The sequence below is a fragment of the Dromiciops gliroides genome, chromosome 3 (assembly GCF_019393635.1).
Source record: "Dromiciops gliroides isolate mDroGli1 chromosome 3, mDroGli1.pri, whole genome shotgun sequence".
Taxonomy (NCBI): Eukaryota; Metazoa; Chordata; class Mammalia; order Microbiotheria; family Microbiotheriidae; genus Dromiciops; species Dromiciops gliroides.
This window is the reverse complement of record NC_057863.1, coordinates 18,992,396-19,009,771: the sequence shown is the minus strand read 5'-3', so window position 1 is coordinate 19,009,771 and position 17,376 is coordinate 18,992,396. Positions and strand designations below refer to the sequence as shown.

General features: G+C 36.3%; 1 protein-coding gene across 3 annotated transcripts in view; it reads right to left on the bottom strand.

The window, feature by feature from the left end:
- RSRC1 (arginine and serine rich coiled-coil 1) overlaps positions 1–17,376 on the bottom strand; it is a 409,907-nt gene that overhangs the window by 140,271 nt on the left and 252,260 nt on the right. For all 3 annotated transcript variants that reach the window (XM_043991317.1, XM_043991318.1, XM_043991315.1), the window contains one exon: positions 13,368–13,419. In XM_043991317.1, the coding sequence (XP_043847252.1) occupies positions 13,368–13,419 (52 nt within the window). The remainder of the gene's footprint in view (positions 1–13,367; positions 13,420–17,376) is intronic.

Below are 17,376 nucleotides of genomic sequence, written 5' to 3'. Positions count from 1 at the left end.
TTTTGTTGTCTGAATTGGTCATTAAAGTCCTCATATCTACAAAATAGAATTTAATCTCAAACTGAGGGTGTTACTATGCTAAATTTGGAAAATAAGTACAGTTGAAGGATATAGATGCCACTGACATTGACAGCAATTAAACCTAAAAGTAAATTTACATGTTATCCTACTCACTAAATAATCTTCAAGTTTGTGAGTTCCAAAGGAATCTTTAAAGCAGTATTCTTAGAGCCATATCTATGGACAAAGTGGACATAAAGACAAAGTTATTGTTGATTTTCCTGGTCTTTCAACAGGATATAGATTAGTTGCTTTACTGAGGTCTAAATAATCATAAAATATTGAAATGGCATTCAACTCTGAATGTCAGAATTGAGCAGATCAGCAAAGTAGCACAGGACAATGGTGAAGTACTTGAGTAGTCCACAAAAGTAGAACTTTTTGTGTCTGTGTCAACTCAATAAATTTAACTTATTTGATAAATGTTCAATGAACAACTATTACCAGTTTCAACATTTGTATCCCTAGCACTGAGCACAGCACTGGCACATAGTAGGCACTTAATAAATGTTTATTGTTTGCCTGACTAATTACACAAAGGTTAAAAAACAAACAACATGAGCAATACTGAGAAATTGGATTCTGGCATATAGACAGTATGTCAAAGTTGGGACTGATTTTCTTCCCCACAGAAAATGTAAAATGAAGAGAGTGAGAAAAATCATTCTATGAAATTTATTTTTAAAGTTAATTTTTAAAAGAAAGATTAAAAGTAGTCATAAGGATTAAATAAAGAAATGAAATCTTAAATCTGTTAATGGCAGGTTCCAGAAAAAAATTTAAAACCACTTCCTTTGGGTAATGAAAACACCTGTTTGAACTCATGCCAAGTAATATTAAGGAGGAATGTCCATTAGGTTATAAGGGCTGAGCACTTTTCAATGAGATTGTGTACAAATTTGTATTTTGCAGCTGAATTTTAATGGCATCTTATTTTTCTTCTCTTATAGAAAACTAAAGATGGGTTTGAGTTTCAAAAAATTGTTCCCTTGAACATTTCAGTGGAGAATCCCAACCAAGCAGTCAACTAACCCTGGAGATTGTGTTTACACATCCCAAACTAGAGTCAATCCATTCTTTTAATCTAGTCTTTCTTTGTTAGATCATTAGCAATAGATCCTGGGAGAAAAAATGAAACCCGATATTAACAATTTTATGTGCTTCTTTAGCTACAGGCACTTTTGTGAACAGATTGAATATTAAGCCCCTCTTCTGGGTAATGAGTTTTAATCACTTCCAGTCATATCTCTTTACTTCAACATCTTGCAAATCTGGATAAGCATCTATAGATTTTTTTGCAGGGAGGCCTGGTATTGGCAGAGTAGTAGTTAGAAGCTTGATTTTTGGTAAACCATTAACCACTGAAAAATGCAGGGACCATGATACATCTTAAATTATAAATAAAAAGACACAGCTAAATTAATTTTTTTATCCTGAGATAAGTAGCACATCTTCCCTCAAAAAGCGTGGTTGGGTTCATAACGATAATGTACATAAAATAATTAAATGTTTGTCAAAGTTTACTAAATGTGAAGATAGAAAACTGAAGGTATTGACTGAAAATTTGACTTTGACTAGATGATCAATAGCAAACCTGCAATATTCATCTCCACATAATTAGCACACATATTTGCATCAAAATCATTTATACCATATGTTACAACATTACAGAAATCCCATTAGCTAATGTAAGCAGGAGCTTCTTTAATTTGTTACTAGCTTAGAAAACAAAGTGCTCTAAAACACACCGTAACAAAGAATTAACAGTTAGAAAACCATTGGGATTAATTCTAAAAACAAATTTTAATAAACACAATGACCATCAAACTTATTTTCTGGGTGTTTATCTGCCCTATATAAGATATTCTAAGGCATATTTTATCTATTTGTAGATAATAATTAGTAACAATTACATGGTACCCTAAGGTTTGCGAATCGCTTTGCATATATTATCTCACTTGATCTCAAAACAAACAAGTGAGGGAAGTACTATTGTTATCTTCATTTTACTCATGAGGAAACTGAGATTCAAAGAGGTAAATAGCATGCCCAGGTTCACAAAGGGGAAGATATTAGAAACTAATAATATAAGTAGGAAGAAACACTGTTTCAAGGATATCAACAGAGAGGCATTTTAAGGACTTAGAAAATGAGCCAAAGCTCACTTGCATAAAAGGTAAAACTCATAATATGAAAGATCATGTATCTATGAGATTGAGGGATGATTAAGTAAGGACTGTTGGTTTCACAGGGGAAATTGATGGACTTTTACCTCATAAGCGTGCTGTTATTCAGTAAGTCAGTGAATAGCAAGATGCTCGATTAAAGTTGCTTAGATGAGTAAGGAGGCTGAGTCTTAAAAGCAGATATGTTGGTGCTAACTGATGAAACCAACACCCAGAGCAGCCAGTTGACAAGAAAGTTTGGGCTTATTCTGGTTAGTCTTGGTAGACTGAGTGAAGACTGGAATTCCAGCTATTGCCCTCCAATGCCACTTAGAGATTAAGAGAGAGGCTAACTGCATGAAAGAAGGAGGGGAAGGGGATAAGGAGGGAAGGGGATAAGGAGGGAGGGTTAAAAGAACAGAGGGCAGATTGGGGGAGGGGGCAGTCAGAAGTAAATCCCTTTTGATGAGGGATAGGGTGAAAGAAGACAGAAAATAGAGTAAATATCATGGAGAGGAAAATAGGATGGAGGGAAACAGTTAACAATAGTAACTGTGAAAAAGAGAAAAGGGAAAAAATTGTACAAAATATTTATAGCAACTCTTTGTGGTGGCTAAGAAGTGGAAATTGAAGGAATCAATTGGGGAATGACTGAACAAGCTGTGGTATAATATGGTAATGAAATATTATTGTGCTATAAGAAATGCCACGCAGGATGATTTCAGAAAAACCTGGAAAGACTCATATGAACCGATGTCTAGTGAAGTGATCAGAACCAGGAGATCAGTGTGCACAGTGACAGCATTATCGCTGTATGAGCAATTGTGAATGACTTAACTACTCTTGCATTGCAATGATCCAAGACAATCCCAAAGGACTAATGATGAAGCAGACTCTCCATCTCCACAGAAAGAACCGATATTGATTGAGCACAGACTGAAGCAGGCTATTTTATGCTTTCCCTTTTTTTTTTATTTGAGTCTTTTAATGTAAAATGACTAATGAGGTAGTGTTTTACATAACTGCACATGTATAACCTATACCGACTGCTTGCAACCTTGGGGAGAGGGGAGTGGAGGGAGGGAGAGAATTTGGAACTCAAAACTTTAAAGGAGAGAGGGTAAGTCTCACCCAAGTGTCCCCAGTTCTTTGTAAATTTCTCAGGATTGAGAGGGAAAAGCAAAAAGAACCCAGAGATTTGGACCAGACGCTGAGATTTAACGGGACAACCCTTAGATAGGGAGCCTCTGGCTTAAAGGGAAATGACGGTCGATTTAACAGCGGGAGGATTCTGACTTCCAGCACCCCCAAAAGGAACACTGTGGGCTGAAGGAGTCTGTGAGTGTTGTTGGCTTGAGAACGGAGGAAAAGAGGATTTATCGGGGGAAAACTATGAGGATCAGCAGCCTGGCAGCTAGTAGGAATTCTGCTTTACTGGCACAGAACCAGGCCAGAACGGCAAGTGACCACATGGGTTTTGTGGCCACATTTCTACAAGGGGGTGACCACTCTCCCTCACAGATACTGAACTCACTAGTGAGACTGTGTATTCCAAGTTTATGTGTGCGTTTATTTTTCCTACATTGGTTTTACTAGAGGAATGCCTGTAATGCCTATTTCTTTTGCATTACTGACAGCTAAATGTTTATATTTAAGCTCTAAACATGTTATTATTGGGAGTGGTCGGCCTGTGTAAATGGTGAAGACTCCAGGACGAACATATTCTCTCTTAACAAGGACTCTGAGAGAATAAGTGTAATTGCATGGTGGCAGCCTTTCTCTAGGACACCAGACTGGCCAATGGGAGAGCAGGATGGAATGGGCAAAGCAACCCAGAGAAGAGCACGTATCCCCAAGCCAAAGGATGAGGCTAGACTCGTTTAAAGAGAAAGAACATTATAAGACAAGAATTATGATTAGTGTCATGAGTCATGAGACAATGGAGGACTGTGTTCCACTGTATTGTGTTTCTCTGTTATAAGGGAGGGGGGTTTGATTCTTTTGCGTGGTGAGGAAGAGTTGTGGGGGAACAATTTTGAAGAGGTGAATAGAGGGGTTGTGATAGGGATGCAAAAGAAAGAGAAAGAAGAGGAAAATCCAAGGAAAGTCTGAAGGGACCCAGACAAAAGTATTGGTACTCTCATGTTAAATATATGTACTAAAGAAACCCCAAGATGCGTATAATGGAGAGTCACATGGGCTCAAATACAATTATATTTTTCTATCACTCTTAAGTAAGAATATTCTTGTTTGCTAAGTTCGTAACAAAAAAAAGTTTTTAATTAAAAAAAAAAAAGCAGGACTAGGAAGGAGAAAAAAATTTCCAAGAACTTGTTCCTTTGGACCAATGTGTACATAAAAACCACTGCTGAACTCTATATACGTGACCAAGGTAACACAGTGACAAAACATTTAAAAAAGGAGACTTGGCTATATCTTACAGATAACTTAGCTTTGAATCACTGGCTACATGTCACCACTCCAGCATTTATGAAATTTCTACCTGGCTCCAGTGCCCTCGGAGACTCCCTAACTCTGAAGGAGGAAGGAAAAAAGGCAACGAAGCAGAGCTCTGGTTCAGTCCACATTCTACTGCTTCTTTTTTTGTCTCTATTCTTACACACCTCTCACCAACCTTCCCTCCCCCCCCCCCCCCGCCCATGAAGTGATATTTGTCAGGGTAAATGGCTAGCTCATAGAACCACTGCCAACCCATCTAAAAGGCTTTGATTCTAACAAAGCCTGACATAAACACTGAAGAGTATTAAGTAAGAGCAATACAGAGAACTCAATACACCTTACAGGTGTGCACACACTGGCCCAATACAGTCTACAACGGATGCATGTAAAATCTAAGAGGACTATGCAACCATGGTAGCCACTAAGACTAAGTAAACAGGCAACAGGGGCCATCACCCATCCTTCATCCTTCAGCAGAGGCGGGCACTCTTCACTGAAAAGAATGGAAATATTCTGGAAGACCATCATAACAAGACAAATTCCCATGAAGGAAGAAAACGCACCCTGTATACCTAAATTGGGTAAATAAACGTGCCTGTTTGTCTGTGATCCTCTTGAGAGCTACCTAGAACACAGGAATTTTATAAAGATTCCTGGGTTATTTTGTGACCATGAGATAAAAATGTCTTTCATATAAATGTGATATGTATTTTTAATCGTACTATATTGTAGAATGTAGAATTGAGGACACCAAATTTAGACAAAAGGACCCAAAATAAATTCCTAAAATATATTTTCATTTTTATCCATTCTTTCCAAATTAAAAAAAAAATCATTCTTATGCAAAAGTTGACTGCAAAAAAACCCAAAACTTGACTCCTGTGGTGCAACTATTTTAAACATTTTAATGTTGTAGATAATACTATAATTTTATATTCATATATTATATTAATTAGAATTTTCCCTAAGTGAGGTATTAATTGACATTCCTCAAAAGAAATCATCTAAAGAAGAAAAAAGATAAATACTTTTTCAAAATGTCCTTGGTTAAAACTGTACATCTTCTCTTCAGGAATAAATGTTTCCTGAAAAATTAAAAAAACAAAGAAACAAAAATGAAAAATGCTTTGTTTTCAGAAAAAAGACAACAATATGTCATAGTAAACTTTTTTCAAGTTCACTCACACTGGTGCTAAATAGAAAAATGACAAGTTTATTTATATTTCAGGCATTAAAAAATAACAACCACCAAGCTGAACCAGAAGTGTATTTCACCAAAAGCCTCTGAGTTTGAGGGCAAAGAGGCATTAACTCCATGTTATCTATGGTAGAGCTGCCCTATAGAGAGATGAATAAGCTAGTTCCTTGCATGCAGTTGTTATTCAGTAAGTATTCATTGATTAATTTAGAAAGTAAGACTGGACTCTAGTCAAAGAATAAATACTAAGTGGTAACCTGATAGTTTGTCTTGTATAATATGCTTTGAGTAGTAATAACTTATTAATGCATAACTTTGCAAAATAGGAGGGAAAATTCAGTTTCTATCTTTTGTAACTTATCTTGAACTTTCTTCCAGTGTTTGCCCAAAAAGCTAAAAAGGAGAAAACCTCTTTTTTTTAGCTTTTCTGCTAAACTGATCAATATTTTAAAAAGGCCTTTAAATAATCATTAGTGACTTCTTAATTCTTTTTAAAAAATTACTTGTTGCCACCAGCCCTGGTTCTTCATATCTTTATATATTTGGGGGGAAGAGGTTGGACACTCTGCTTGCTCCCTCCTCAGAAGGTCACCCTATTTAAACAGGTTTTTTATTAATAAAGAAAAAAAGAAAACCAAGAATCTAAAATGTAATGAGTGATCCTATTAGTTCCACCAGACTAAAATCATAGAGTCTACGTATGTGGTCTTTTCAGCCACATCTGTCACAAACTATTTTGATTCCACAGAGTGCACAAAATATTGACCATTCATTTAGGAGGTAAGACTTGGGAAAGTATTCATGATTTGTTGTTCTTGTTTTTTGAAAAAAGAAAAATCAGCTTTAAAAAGATATATTTCAGTTCCTTACAGAATATATTCAAGACATTAGCTTTTGTATAGAATCCTTAGTATAATTTAAACATCAAACATAAAACTATAATAAAATGTGAGATTAAAGAAAAATAGGAAAAAATCTATTTTTAAATCAATTACTCTCCATGGCTGCTAAATATGGCCCAATAATTTAAATTGTTTAATAACTCTACAAATCAAATGTGAAATAAGAAATCCTTAAAAAGAAATCATTCCATGAAAATGCATTTTAATCAATGCAATGAAGTGCATATTCCAAAAATTGATTTGTGAATCAGTGATTCAATTAGCTTAAACTTGAAAAATTATGCATTACCTTAAAAAGCTGACTTTAGATGTTTATTTTGAATGAGGTATTACAGAAACTTGAAGTTTTATATATGTATTTCAAAATGTATAAGTTTTCTATTCATACACAGCAACATAACACAGCCAGACTGTCATTTTAAAGAAAAAGTTTGGTCATAATTTATAAATTTTTTAGGACTTAAATGATCTGCCTTCAAGGTATGTCAATATATACATCCTTCCTACTGTTCATTATATATGTCTTGAATTCATAAATTGTTTGCAATCATTTTAAAAGCTATCAAAAAGAAAACTATACATGTGTATTTGACATACAAACAAGATCACAAACACTATACGCTTGTCAATCTTTCACAATGAAGTCTGGGAAAGAAATCACAGACACCCAAGTGGTTTGGCAACTGTAAGTGACAGAAGCCCTGCTAAATCCTCTGTTTACACTGGGGATTAGCTGAGTAGATTGTGAGTAGCAAACTGAGCTGTCCATGGTCAAGGGAACCTGCTCCCTGTCAGCCCGCAGGGCACAGAGACAAAGCGTGGTCCTGGTAGGAAGTGACCCATAAACGTATTCCTACCCAGGATTTATACAAAGCCAGTCTGCCTCATAGAAACTCCATATGACCATTAACTGGCCTGCAAGGCCTGCCAGGAGGCCTAATTACAGGTCTACAGAGCCCAATAACAAAAGCTGAAGAGCTTTAGCTGAGGGATGATCTGCTTTATACGACTTGAGAGAGTCCATATAGAGTGACAAAAAAGAAAGAGCTTTAGCTTTAAAATTCTCCCCAGAGACGCAGCATTGTAACCAAGTCTGGAAAGCCCACATGCAACATACTTCAGATAGGCTTAAACATCCCACCCTCTCAAAATTAACATTCAACTACTGCCTGCTTAACATCTGCTCAAACATGGCAAGTTGCTGTGGTATTGTTAGACTCCTGGTGAAAGCTTTCTTCTAGCTGAAAATTAGGAGAGAAAAGTCATAGTCACTTACATAGAAATCTACAACTGATGAGAAAACTAGTGAGTGAGTTTTTATAAGGCTGAGATGGATTTTTCTACACAATAATTCTCTGGAGCCCCTAAATAGTTGTAGTGTCTGTGCTTTTAAGTTTTATTAATTGAAACTGAAGGTTGAATGAACATTAAATGTTTGATTTGCCATTAAAACAAGGAAATATCTCTCTGGAACTTCTGGGAGGTCAACTGATCTAAACTCAATGGAAAAAGTACATTCTAATAAACTGGAAATGTAGAATTTTTCATAATTTATTCCTCTTAAAATATACAATTCCTGACAAATTACAATGCTCTCTCCATCTTTCATTTAAAGAAAAGGTATATGTATTTTAGTAAGAAGGTTTCACACAGCTCTCCTTGTTAGTCATGAAATTAATCCAGGTTCTAAAGTGTGCAGCACCATGAGAAATCAATATATATATCAAAAGAGCATGAAATAAAAGTTTACACTTTTCATGATGGAAAGTTTAAAGATTGTTTATGGAAAGTAAATGAATACAAATGAGTTGATCTACAAGCCTGTTGTATTGTGTAAGCATCTCTGGTGAGGAGTCAGTCTCTTACTCTGTCTTCCTCAGGAATCAGGGATGAGCCCATTAGAAACTAAAGAGGGCAAAGGTCCAGCCAATATCACTGCCTGAACTGAGTCAGGTGACCCAGCTCCTCATACCTACTCTAGAAAAATACTGAAATTTGTACCAGACCAAATAATGATCAAGGAAGCCAATGAAAAACTAGCTAAGTGCCTTATAATGGCTGAACATGTCCAAGGTCAGACTTATGCTCAGGGATAGAATTTTTTGCCCAAGGCAATGAGGGTTAAGTGACTTGTCCAAGGTCACACAGCTAGTAAGTGTCAAGTGTATGAAGCCAGATTTGAACTCAGGTCCTCCTGAATCCAGGGCCTGTGCTCTATCCACTGGGCCACCTAGCTGCCCCCTCAGGGATAGAATTTAAGGTCAACTCTACCACATCTTGCTGCTTCTCATCTTTTAGTAAACAAAAAGTTATTTTTTTTTAAATCATAAGTACAAAGATATTTTACTTGGTCCTCATGGTCTCACTGAATTTGGCCGTGACTAGGGCTAAGTAAGGCAAAAGGATGAACCTGATGAGCTGGGAAACAAGAAAGGTGCATCAGCCTTGAGTTTTCTCTCCTAATTCTGGTGCAAATATTTCTAGTCAGGGGAGGATCATCTTGTTGAGAAAGTTGAGAATAAGCTTTGGAGTGATCCTCCCTTGGTACAAAGAGTAAGGCACAAATTACCTCAATATTCTGCTTCTGAAAATGCTACTTATAATTCACTTCAATGGAAACCTTAAGCCTGGTGCTTGTGTGGGACTATGGGCTCCTCCCTCAAACCAGGAGAGCAGAGAGGGAGCTGGCTTCAGCTGCCAAGGCCGCCCCACTACCTCTGCCTTGACCTGTCTTTGCTTTTGAGCTCTCTGCTATGGCTGCTTGGTGTGAACTCCCACACTGTGTAGCTCATCAGATCTCTCCAGGCCCTAGTGACCCTTCCCCAGTTTCCTTATCCCAGGACTTGGTGGGCATCTCTTGGGAAGTACCAGAGACACAAGGCTGTGAGCTTTGTGAGGGCAAAAACAGTGTGTCTGGCATCCCCCCAGTGTTCAACATGTAAAAGGGGCTTAAGAATGTCTGCTAAAGACAGAACTCTTCCTTCACATCTGGATTTCATCTTGGGAGGACGCCCCAGCTCAGAATGGTAGAAACTGGTGGCATGATAATGACCTTTGATAGCCACTCTCTGAAACCAGCTCGAGCAGATCAGTAAAATGTGGAGAGGCAAGAAGTACAGGCAGCCTGTCCAGACCGCTGGGGCCAGTGCGCAGGCTGCACTGGGTGGGGCAAGGAGAGGCACTTACAAATGATATAAAGACTTTTACTTTGAGAATCAGAGACGTTTGCTCTGTGGCACATGGGCATTTATTTGGGGACAAGTTAAGGGACATATGTAACTCTGAAAGACCAGGGCCTCCAGGACACACAGGTAGTCTCTCAGCATGGAATTTTCAAAGGGCCCTGAGGGGTGCACCCATTCTTCAGGTCATGGTTCTTAGGCAACTGGTGTGATTTTGTTTGCAGGGATACATTATATCTGAGGACCTTACAAATTAGACTTTTGAAAATGTGAATTTTACAGAGGGTAAGGCAAAAAATGTTAAAAGGTTTCTTGTAGCCTAGTATATAGAGTATTATTTTAAAAGGTTCAACATCAGAAATAATGTGGAGTATAAGTCATGTTGTGACCCAAAGCATAAAAAGATCCATAAATCCACTGTGGTTTTAAAAATGCACTCTGACTCCTTCTTTAGATGAAAGGGCAAAACCTTCCTATTGATGAAAAATAGATTTCTTCACCTCAATATCATTTAGGAATAAGCAATGCATGAGCATTTTATACATTTTAAGATGGCTTTTATTCTGCTAAACAGTTTGCATAATACATGTTAAGAGGCAGCTCTGCCTAATTAATTCCTGGGCATGTGGTTTGTATCATTCAGCATAATTTCATAATCCAAGTGTGGGTTTTAAAATTTAGAATGTTGCAAATATTTTGAATGTCACTCAAATCCATAGGATCTAGTCTGAAATGAGATATAACACATAGTATTTTTAATATATTTTAAGAATGCTAAATTAAAAAATGAGGAGAGACAGCTGTGTGCAGAATAAACAAATTATGCACTTTGAGATCCAGGCTGTCACATCTACTTTATAATTATGTGCTTCAAAGACATATTAAAAGATATAGAGAAAAATACATACATTTGAAACTATGAAATAAAGCCCTTCAGTTGTACTGCTGAAAATTGTGATTTTGGGGGACATATCAAACCAAATATCATCCTTTAGGATAGTCAACACTCAAAAACCAGAAACATTAAAAAAAAAAGTACCATGGAAAATGTGCATGAAATATGTATGTGAAGGATGATTAAATTATTTAACTTTTGTTACCTCATTTTACACACATACATGTTTTATTGGAATTTCACCACCAACTGTGTGTGTGTATATATACACACATAATTGTATACATATACATATGCACACATACATATACACATAAGTATACACACCCGTATATGCATACACACATATACACACACATAATTCACCACACATAATTGGTGGTAAAATTCTAACAAAACTTTTTATTAGAACATTCTGGAAAACTCATGTTTATCACATAATAACAAGTAGAGCAAGGCTTGATATATCATTAAAATCATCATGAATACTAATGGTAATATTTTTGGGAGGTTGTCAATTTTTATACTTGCATTATCTGTAAATTTCAAATAGTGCTACAGTAATGTAGTAAAACCAGGTGTTCCTTATACCTCACAAAATAAAGTTCCTTAAAAGCCTTTATCATGCTAAGCCACATACACCAGTCACACCTTAATTATACTTTATATTCTAGTCCAAAGCTTCTTAAACTGTGGGTCACAACCCCATACGGGGTCTGCATAACTGAATGTGGGGGTCATGCAAAGCTTAGCAGCAAATGTTTGATCTGTATACCTATTTTATACACCTATATACCTAGGGTCGTGTAAAATTTTCTCAGGTGAAAAGGGAGTAGAAAAATTTAAGAAGCTCTGCTCTAGTCAACGTATTAATCATATTAGTTTTCCTAAAGATGTACTGCTTGCTTAAAATAGCAGTTAAAAGAATACAAGGTAAGATGGTCCTCACACAGATGAGAAAGATAAGAAGCTTACTGTCTCTGTAAGTATTGAGTATATGAAAGAAAACTGGAAGAAGATACAGTCTTCCACGCAGTAGGATAAAGGGATGAACATTCCTTATTTTGAAATATGGCCTAAGTGAAGTGGCCTGTGCAGATTCCCTGCAGCAAATCAAATTTGTGAAGCATTTCTTATTTTTCATGTACTTATCCAAGATTAACCTCTCTGCTAATCTCCAGTCTTGCATCTCCACCTGTCTTTTGGACATCTCCGACTGCTTAAATTCAACATGTCTAAAGCTGAAATGATTTTCTTTTCCCCCAAATGTTTTTTTAACTTCCGTGGTTGCCTGTCCATAGTACCAAGATCCTTGCAGTCATCAAGGCTGGCAACTTAGGCGTCATCCTGGACTCCTAACTCTCACATCCCCCAAATTCAATCTGTTGCCAAGGCCTGTTCATTTGACCTTTGTGACATCTCTTACATGTGCCCCATTCCCTCCCCTGAAATTACTACCACCCTGGTGCCAGCCCTCACACCTCATGCCTACACTAATGCAATAGCCTGTCCCAAACCTCCCATTCCAATCCATCCTCCATTCAGCTGTCAAAGTGGTTTTCCTAAAATTCAGCTTTGACCATGTCACTCCCCTATTCAAAAACTCAAGTGGTTCCACAGGACCCCAAGGATCCAATACAAAAGTCTCTGTTTGGGGTTCAAAGACCTGCTCCCCAATCCAGTCTTCTTCCATCTGACCCTTCCTCCTGCTGCCTCCACATACTCTATGAACTAGTGACCGTGGCCTCCTTGATCAAGTTCTCCAAACAAGAGACTCCATCTCCCCATTCTGCCTGGCTGTTCTTTATGCCGGTGACATCACCACCTCCCGCCTTCCTTTTCTTTCTTCAAGTCCCCATTAACGTCAGGTTTGAACAGGAAGTCTTTCCCAATGCCCCTCAATTCTAGTGCCTTCCTTTTGTTGATTCTTCCCAATTTATCTTGTCTGTAGCTTGTTTGTACATGGGTGTAACTATGGGTTCCTTAAGAGCAGAGACTGTTCTTTGTGTTTCTTTATAGCCCCACACTCACCCTGAAACAAAGTAGAAATTTAATGTTTACTTACTGACTGGGTCAGAACATGTATATTATCTTATAGAAACAGGAGGAGATTCAAAGGAAATCATTTCCCTTCTTTTCATCATTTTTCCCCAAAGGAGAGAAAAGACATTTTAAAAAATGAAATTACAATGCAGTACAAAAGCAGAATTATGTTTTAAAATAGAATAAATTAGTTTTTAAAAACAAAAGAAAAAATACAATCAGGGGAGTTGTACCCCGACAAGAAGTACTTGAACAGAATACATGATTTTAGCAACTACCCAGACTGCCCTTCCAGGCTCTGCATCAAGACTGTTTGTGGGGTTGATGAGCCTAAATTTGGGAATAAGAGGGAAAGGGTTTTTGCAAAGCTTTGATTTCAGGATGAGCGTTTAAAATACAATATTGGCACAATTCATTTGTTCTTTATTTTTATGTTATATAAAGATAATTATCAACACTTACCAGCAGCTTCAAGGACCAGTTGCAGTCTTGCTTTGGCTTGTTCAGCAGGTGGCTATGAAAGAAGGAGAAAAACATTTACTTATCTCTAATAATATAGACTGAGACAGACACTCTGAGTATCGTAACCTCCAAGAATATGGCTTATAATCAATCCTTTAATCCACCTGTCTGTCTCCAAAAGTACAGCAGTATCTCTACAAATTTCTCTTGCTTGAACAAAGAGAATTTTACTTTTAATTTTCACCAATGTATGTTTTCTTTTGTACTGCAACAATTCTTGTTCTTATCACTCTGTTATCTACTCGGGGTTGTAGTATTTAGGGAAGTCCAACACATTTTAAAAAGGAATATACTTTACTGAGACAAGATAAAGATACATGTAGTTCTAATTATTGCATGAAGTTCTGTAAACTGTAAACTGTTGAAACCACTCAAGATAGTGTTTCAAAATTTAATTAGCCGGGGGCAGCTAGGTGGCACAGTGGATAGAACACTGGCTCTGGAGTCAGGAGGACCTGAGTTCAAATCTGACCTCAGACACTTAATACTAGCTGTGTGACCCTGGGCAAGTCACTTAACCCCAAATGCCTCACAAAAACTAAACCAAAAGAAAACAAAAAATTTAATTAGCCAAATAAAAGTAGCAAGGCAAACTTAAAGTGCTATGAATTTCTGCACTTTCTTAAATGTGTTTGGGTGAGATGCGTTAACAGAAGAAGTTAGATGTTATATCCTTTGTATTCATCGAAATATGGCACCTATAAGAGTGGCCTCAGTAACAACTTTCTGGGTTTTGTCTGTTCTCTAATATTTAAAAGGATGCAGCACTGCGCAGACCACTTTTTTTTTCTTTTTATGAGATATTTTATTTTTTCCATTACATGTAAAGATAGTTCTCAACTTTTGTTTATACATGCTTTACAATTTCAGATTTTTCTCCCTCCCTCCCCTCCCTCCCCCCTCCCCTAGACAGCAGGTAATCTGATATAGGTTATATCTATATATCTCTATACATATACATATAGATATATATATATACACACACATATATATACACATAATAACATTAATCCTATTTCTGCATTAATCCTGTTACAAGAGAAAGAATCAGAGCAGTGATGCAAAACCTCAAAATAGAAAAAAAACCACAACAGCACCCAAAACAAAAGAAATAATATGGTTCAATCAGCATCTATACTCCACAGTTCTTTCTTTCTTTTTTTTTTCTTGGATTTGGAGATCCTCTTCTATCATGAGTTCCCTGGAACTCTTCTGTACCATTGCATTGGTGAGAAGAATATAGTCCATCACAGTAGGTCAACACTCAATGTTGATGATACTGTGTACAATGTTCTTCTGGTTCTGCTCATCTCACTCATCATCAGCTCACGTAAGACCCTCCAGGTTTCTCTGAACTCTTCCTGCTCATCATTTCTTACAGCACAATAGTATTCCATTGTATTCATATACTACAACTTGTCCAGCCATTCCCCAATTGATGGGCACCCCCTCAACTTCCAATTCCTTGCTACCATGTAAAGAGCAGCTATAAATATTTTTGTACATGTGGGTCCCTTTCCCCCTTCCATGATTTCTTTGGGCAAAAGACCTAAAAGTGGGATTGCTGGGTCAAAGGGTATGCACAGCTTTATCGCCCTTTGGGCATAATTCCAAATTGCTCTCCAGAATGGTTGGATCAGCTCACAGCTCCACCAACAATGCATTAGTGTTCCAATTTTCCCACAGCCTCTCCAGCATTTATTATCTTCCTTTTTTGTCATTTTAGCCAATCTGATAGGTGTCAGGTGGTACCTCAGACTTGTTTTAATTTGCATCTCTCTAATCATTAGAGATTTAGAGCATTTTTTCATATGGGAATAGATAGCTTTGGTTTCTTTATCAGAAAACTGCCTGTTCATATCCTTTGACCATTTCTCAATTGGGGAATGACTTGGATTCTTATAAATTTGATTTAATTCCCTATATATTTTAGAGATGAAGCCTTTATCAGAAGCACTGGCCTCAAAAATTGTTTCCCAGCTTTCTGCCTCCCTTCCAATTTTGGATGCATTGCTTCTGTTTGTACAAAAATTTTTTAATTTAATATAATCAAAATCATCCACTTTGCATTTTATAATATACTCTATCTCATGTTTGGTCAAAAACTGTTCTCCTTTCCAAAGATCTGATAGGTACACTATTCCTTTCTCTCCTAATTTACCTATGGTATCACCTCTTATGTCTAAATCATGTATCCATTTTGACCTTATTTTAGTATAAGGTGTAAGATGTTGGTCTAAGCCTAATTTCTGCCATACTATCTTCCAGTTTTCCCAGCAGTTTTTGTCAAATACTGAGTTCCTATCCCAGAAGCTGGAGTCTTTGGGTTTATCAAACACTACATTACTAGTGTCATTTACTACTGCATTTCCTGAGCCTAGCCTATTCCATTGATCTACCACTCTATTTTTTAGCCAGTACCAGATAGTTTTGATGACTGCCGCTTTATAGTAAAGCTCCAGGTTTGGTACCGCTAACCCACCTTCCTGTGAATTTTTTTTCATTATTTCCCTGGATATTCTTGATTTTTTGTTTTTCCAGATAAATTTTGTTATTATTTTTTCTAGCTGTATAAAATAATTTTTAGGTAGCCTGATTGGTATGGCACTGAATAAGTAAATTAATTTAGGCAGTATTGTCATTTTTACTATATTAGCTCTGCCTATCCATGAGCAATTGATATCTTTCCAATTATTTAGATCTGATTTGATTTGTGTGAAGAGTGTTTGGTAGTTGTGTTCATAGAGTTCCTGGGTTTGTGCGCAGACCACTTTTGATACTATTCTATAAAAAAAACCAGAACAAGGAACCGATATGGAATAATATGCTAATAAGTACAGAATTAAAATTTGAATTTAAGGTGAGGAAGAGTTCTTCACAAATGCTTGCTGTTCAATTTTTGAAACAATTTATCCTTGAAGTCCAGAAATATTTTTCATAATTAATTTATAAACATGTCAGCAAAAAATTAAACATGGAAATTTTTAGAGATGAAAGTAATCACTCCGTTGTTGCCATCTGTGACAAACAATCCTTTCAAAAAGGTAAACTAATTTTCTTTGTCAGTTTGGTTTGTTGTTATTTGTGGGGGGAAAAACCCCCCAGCTTAAAGAGGATTTTAACAATAGGGAGACCATCATAAACCATGTACTACACTTTTTAAGATTTTAAATTCTGCATAAAAGTGAGTTTAAAAACTTATATACTTTTATCCTATGTATAACTATCTATGATATATTTTTTAAAGTATATGTTTTTATTGTGGTTCTCATTTCACAGACAAGTAAAGAATTCTGAAGCATGTCTCTAGCGTTCTAACAAGAATAACTTTTGACAGAAGAAAATTGTTCACTTTATCAGTAAAAATACAGCATGGACAACAATTTTATATAATTCTACAAGAAAATCTCCCCAATAGGTGGCAACATTTCTAAGATGCTTGAATGTTCAAAATAGGGTCAACATAATCAATTGTCACAGGTATACAAACTGGAAATTAGGTTGCATCTTAAAACATTTTTGACTCAAAAGAAGAGATCGGAACTAAAGTAATATAGACAACTTTGTAAATAAATAAAATGGCATTTATTTCAAAATGTTGGCTGTGCATATAATACTTTTTAATTTCACTTTTGAATTGTAGATACCAATAGCATCTTTTAAGAAGAACCCTAAAGGAATTAATATATTACTGTATTTTCCACAGTATTCTAAACACAATACAATGTACAAAGAAGTATTTAACATTTATCGAATTAATGAAAAGAGTTTAATTAGATAGTGTTTTAAAGGATAATTTAGAAACACACTGTACTTTATGAATACTACCACTCCAGGGAAAGCACAAACCCATGACATATGTTGATGCTGAAGTATGTCAGGAACAAAAAAAGAGTATATTCTTTTTATACTCAAATCGCCTACTTTTGTTTTTGTTTTTTTTTTAGTG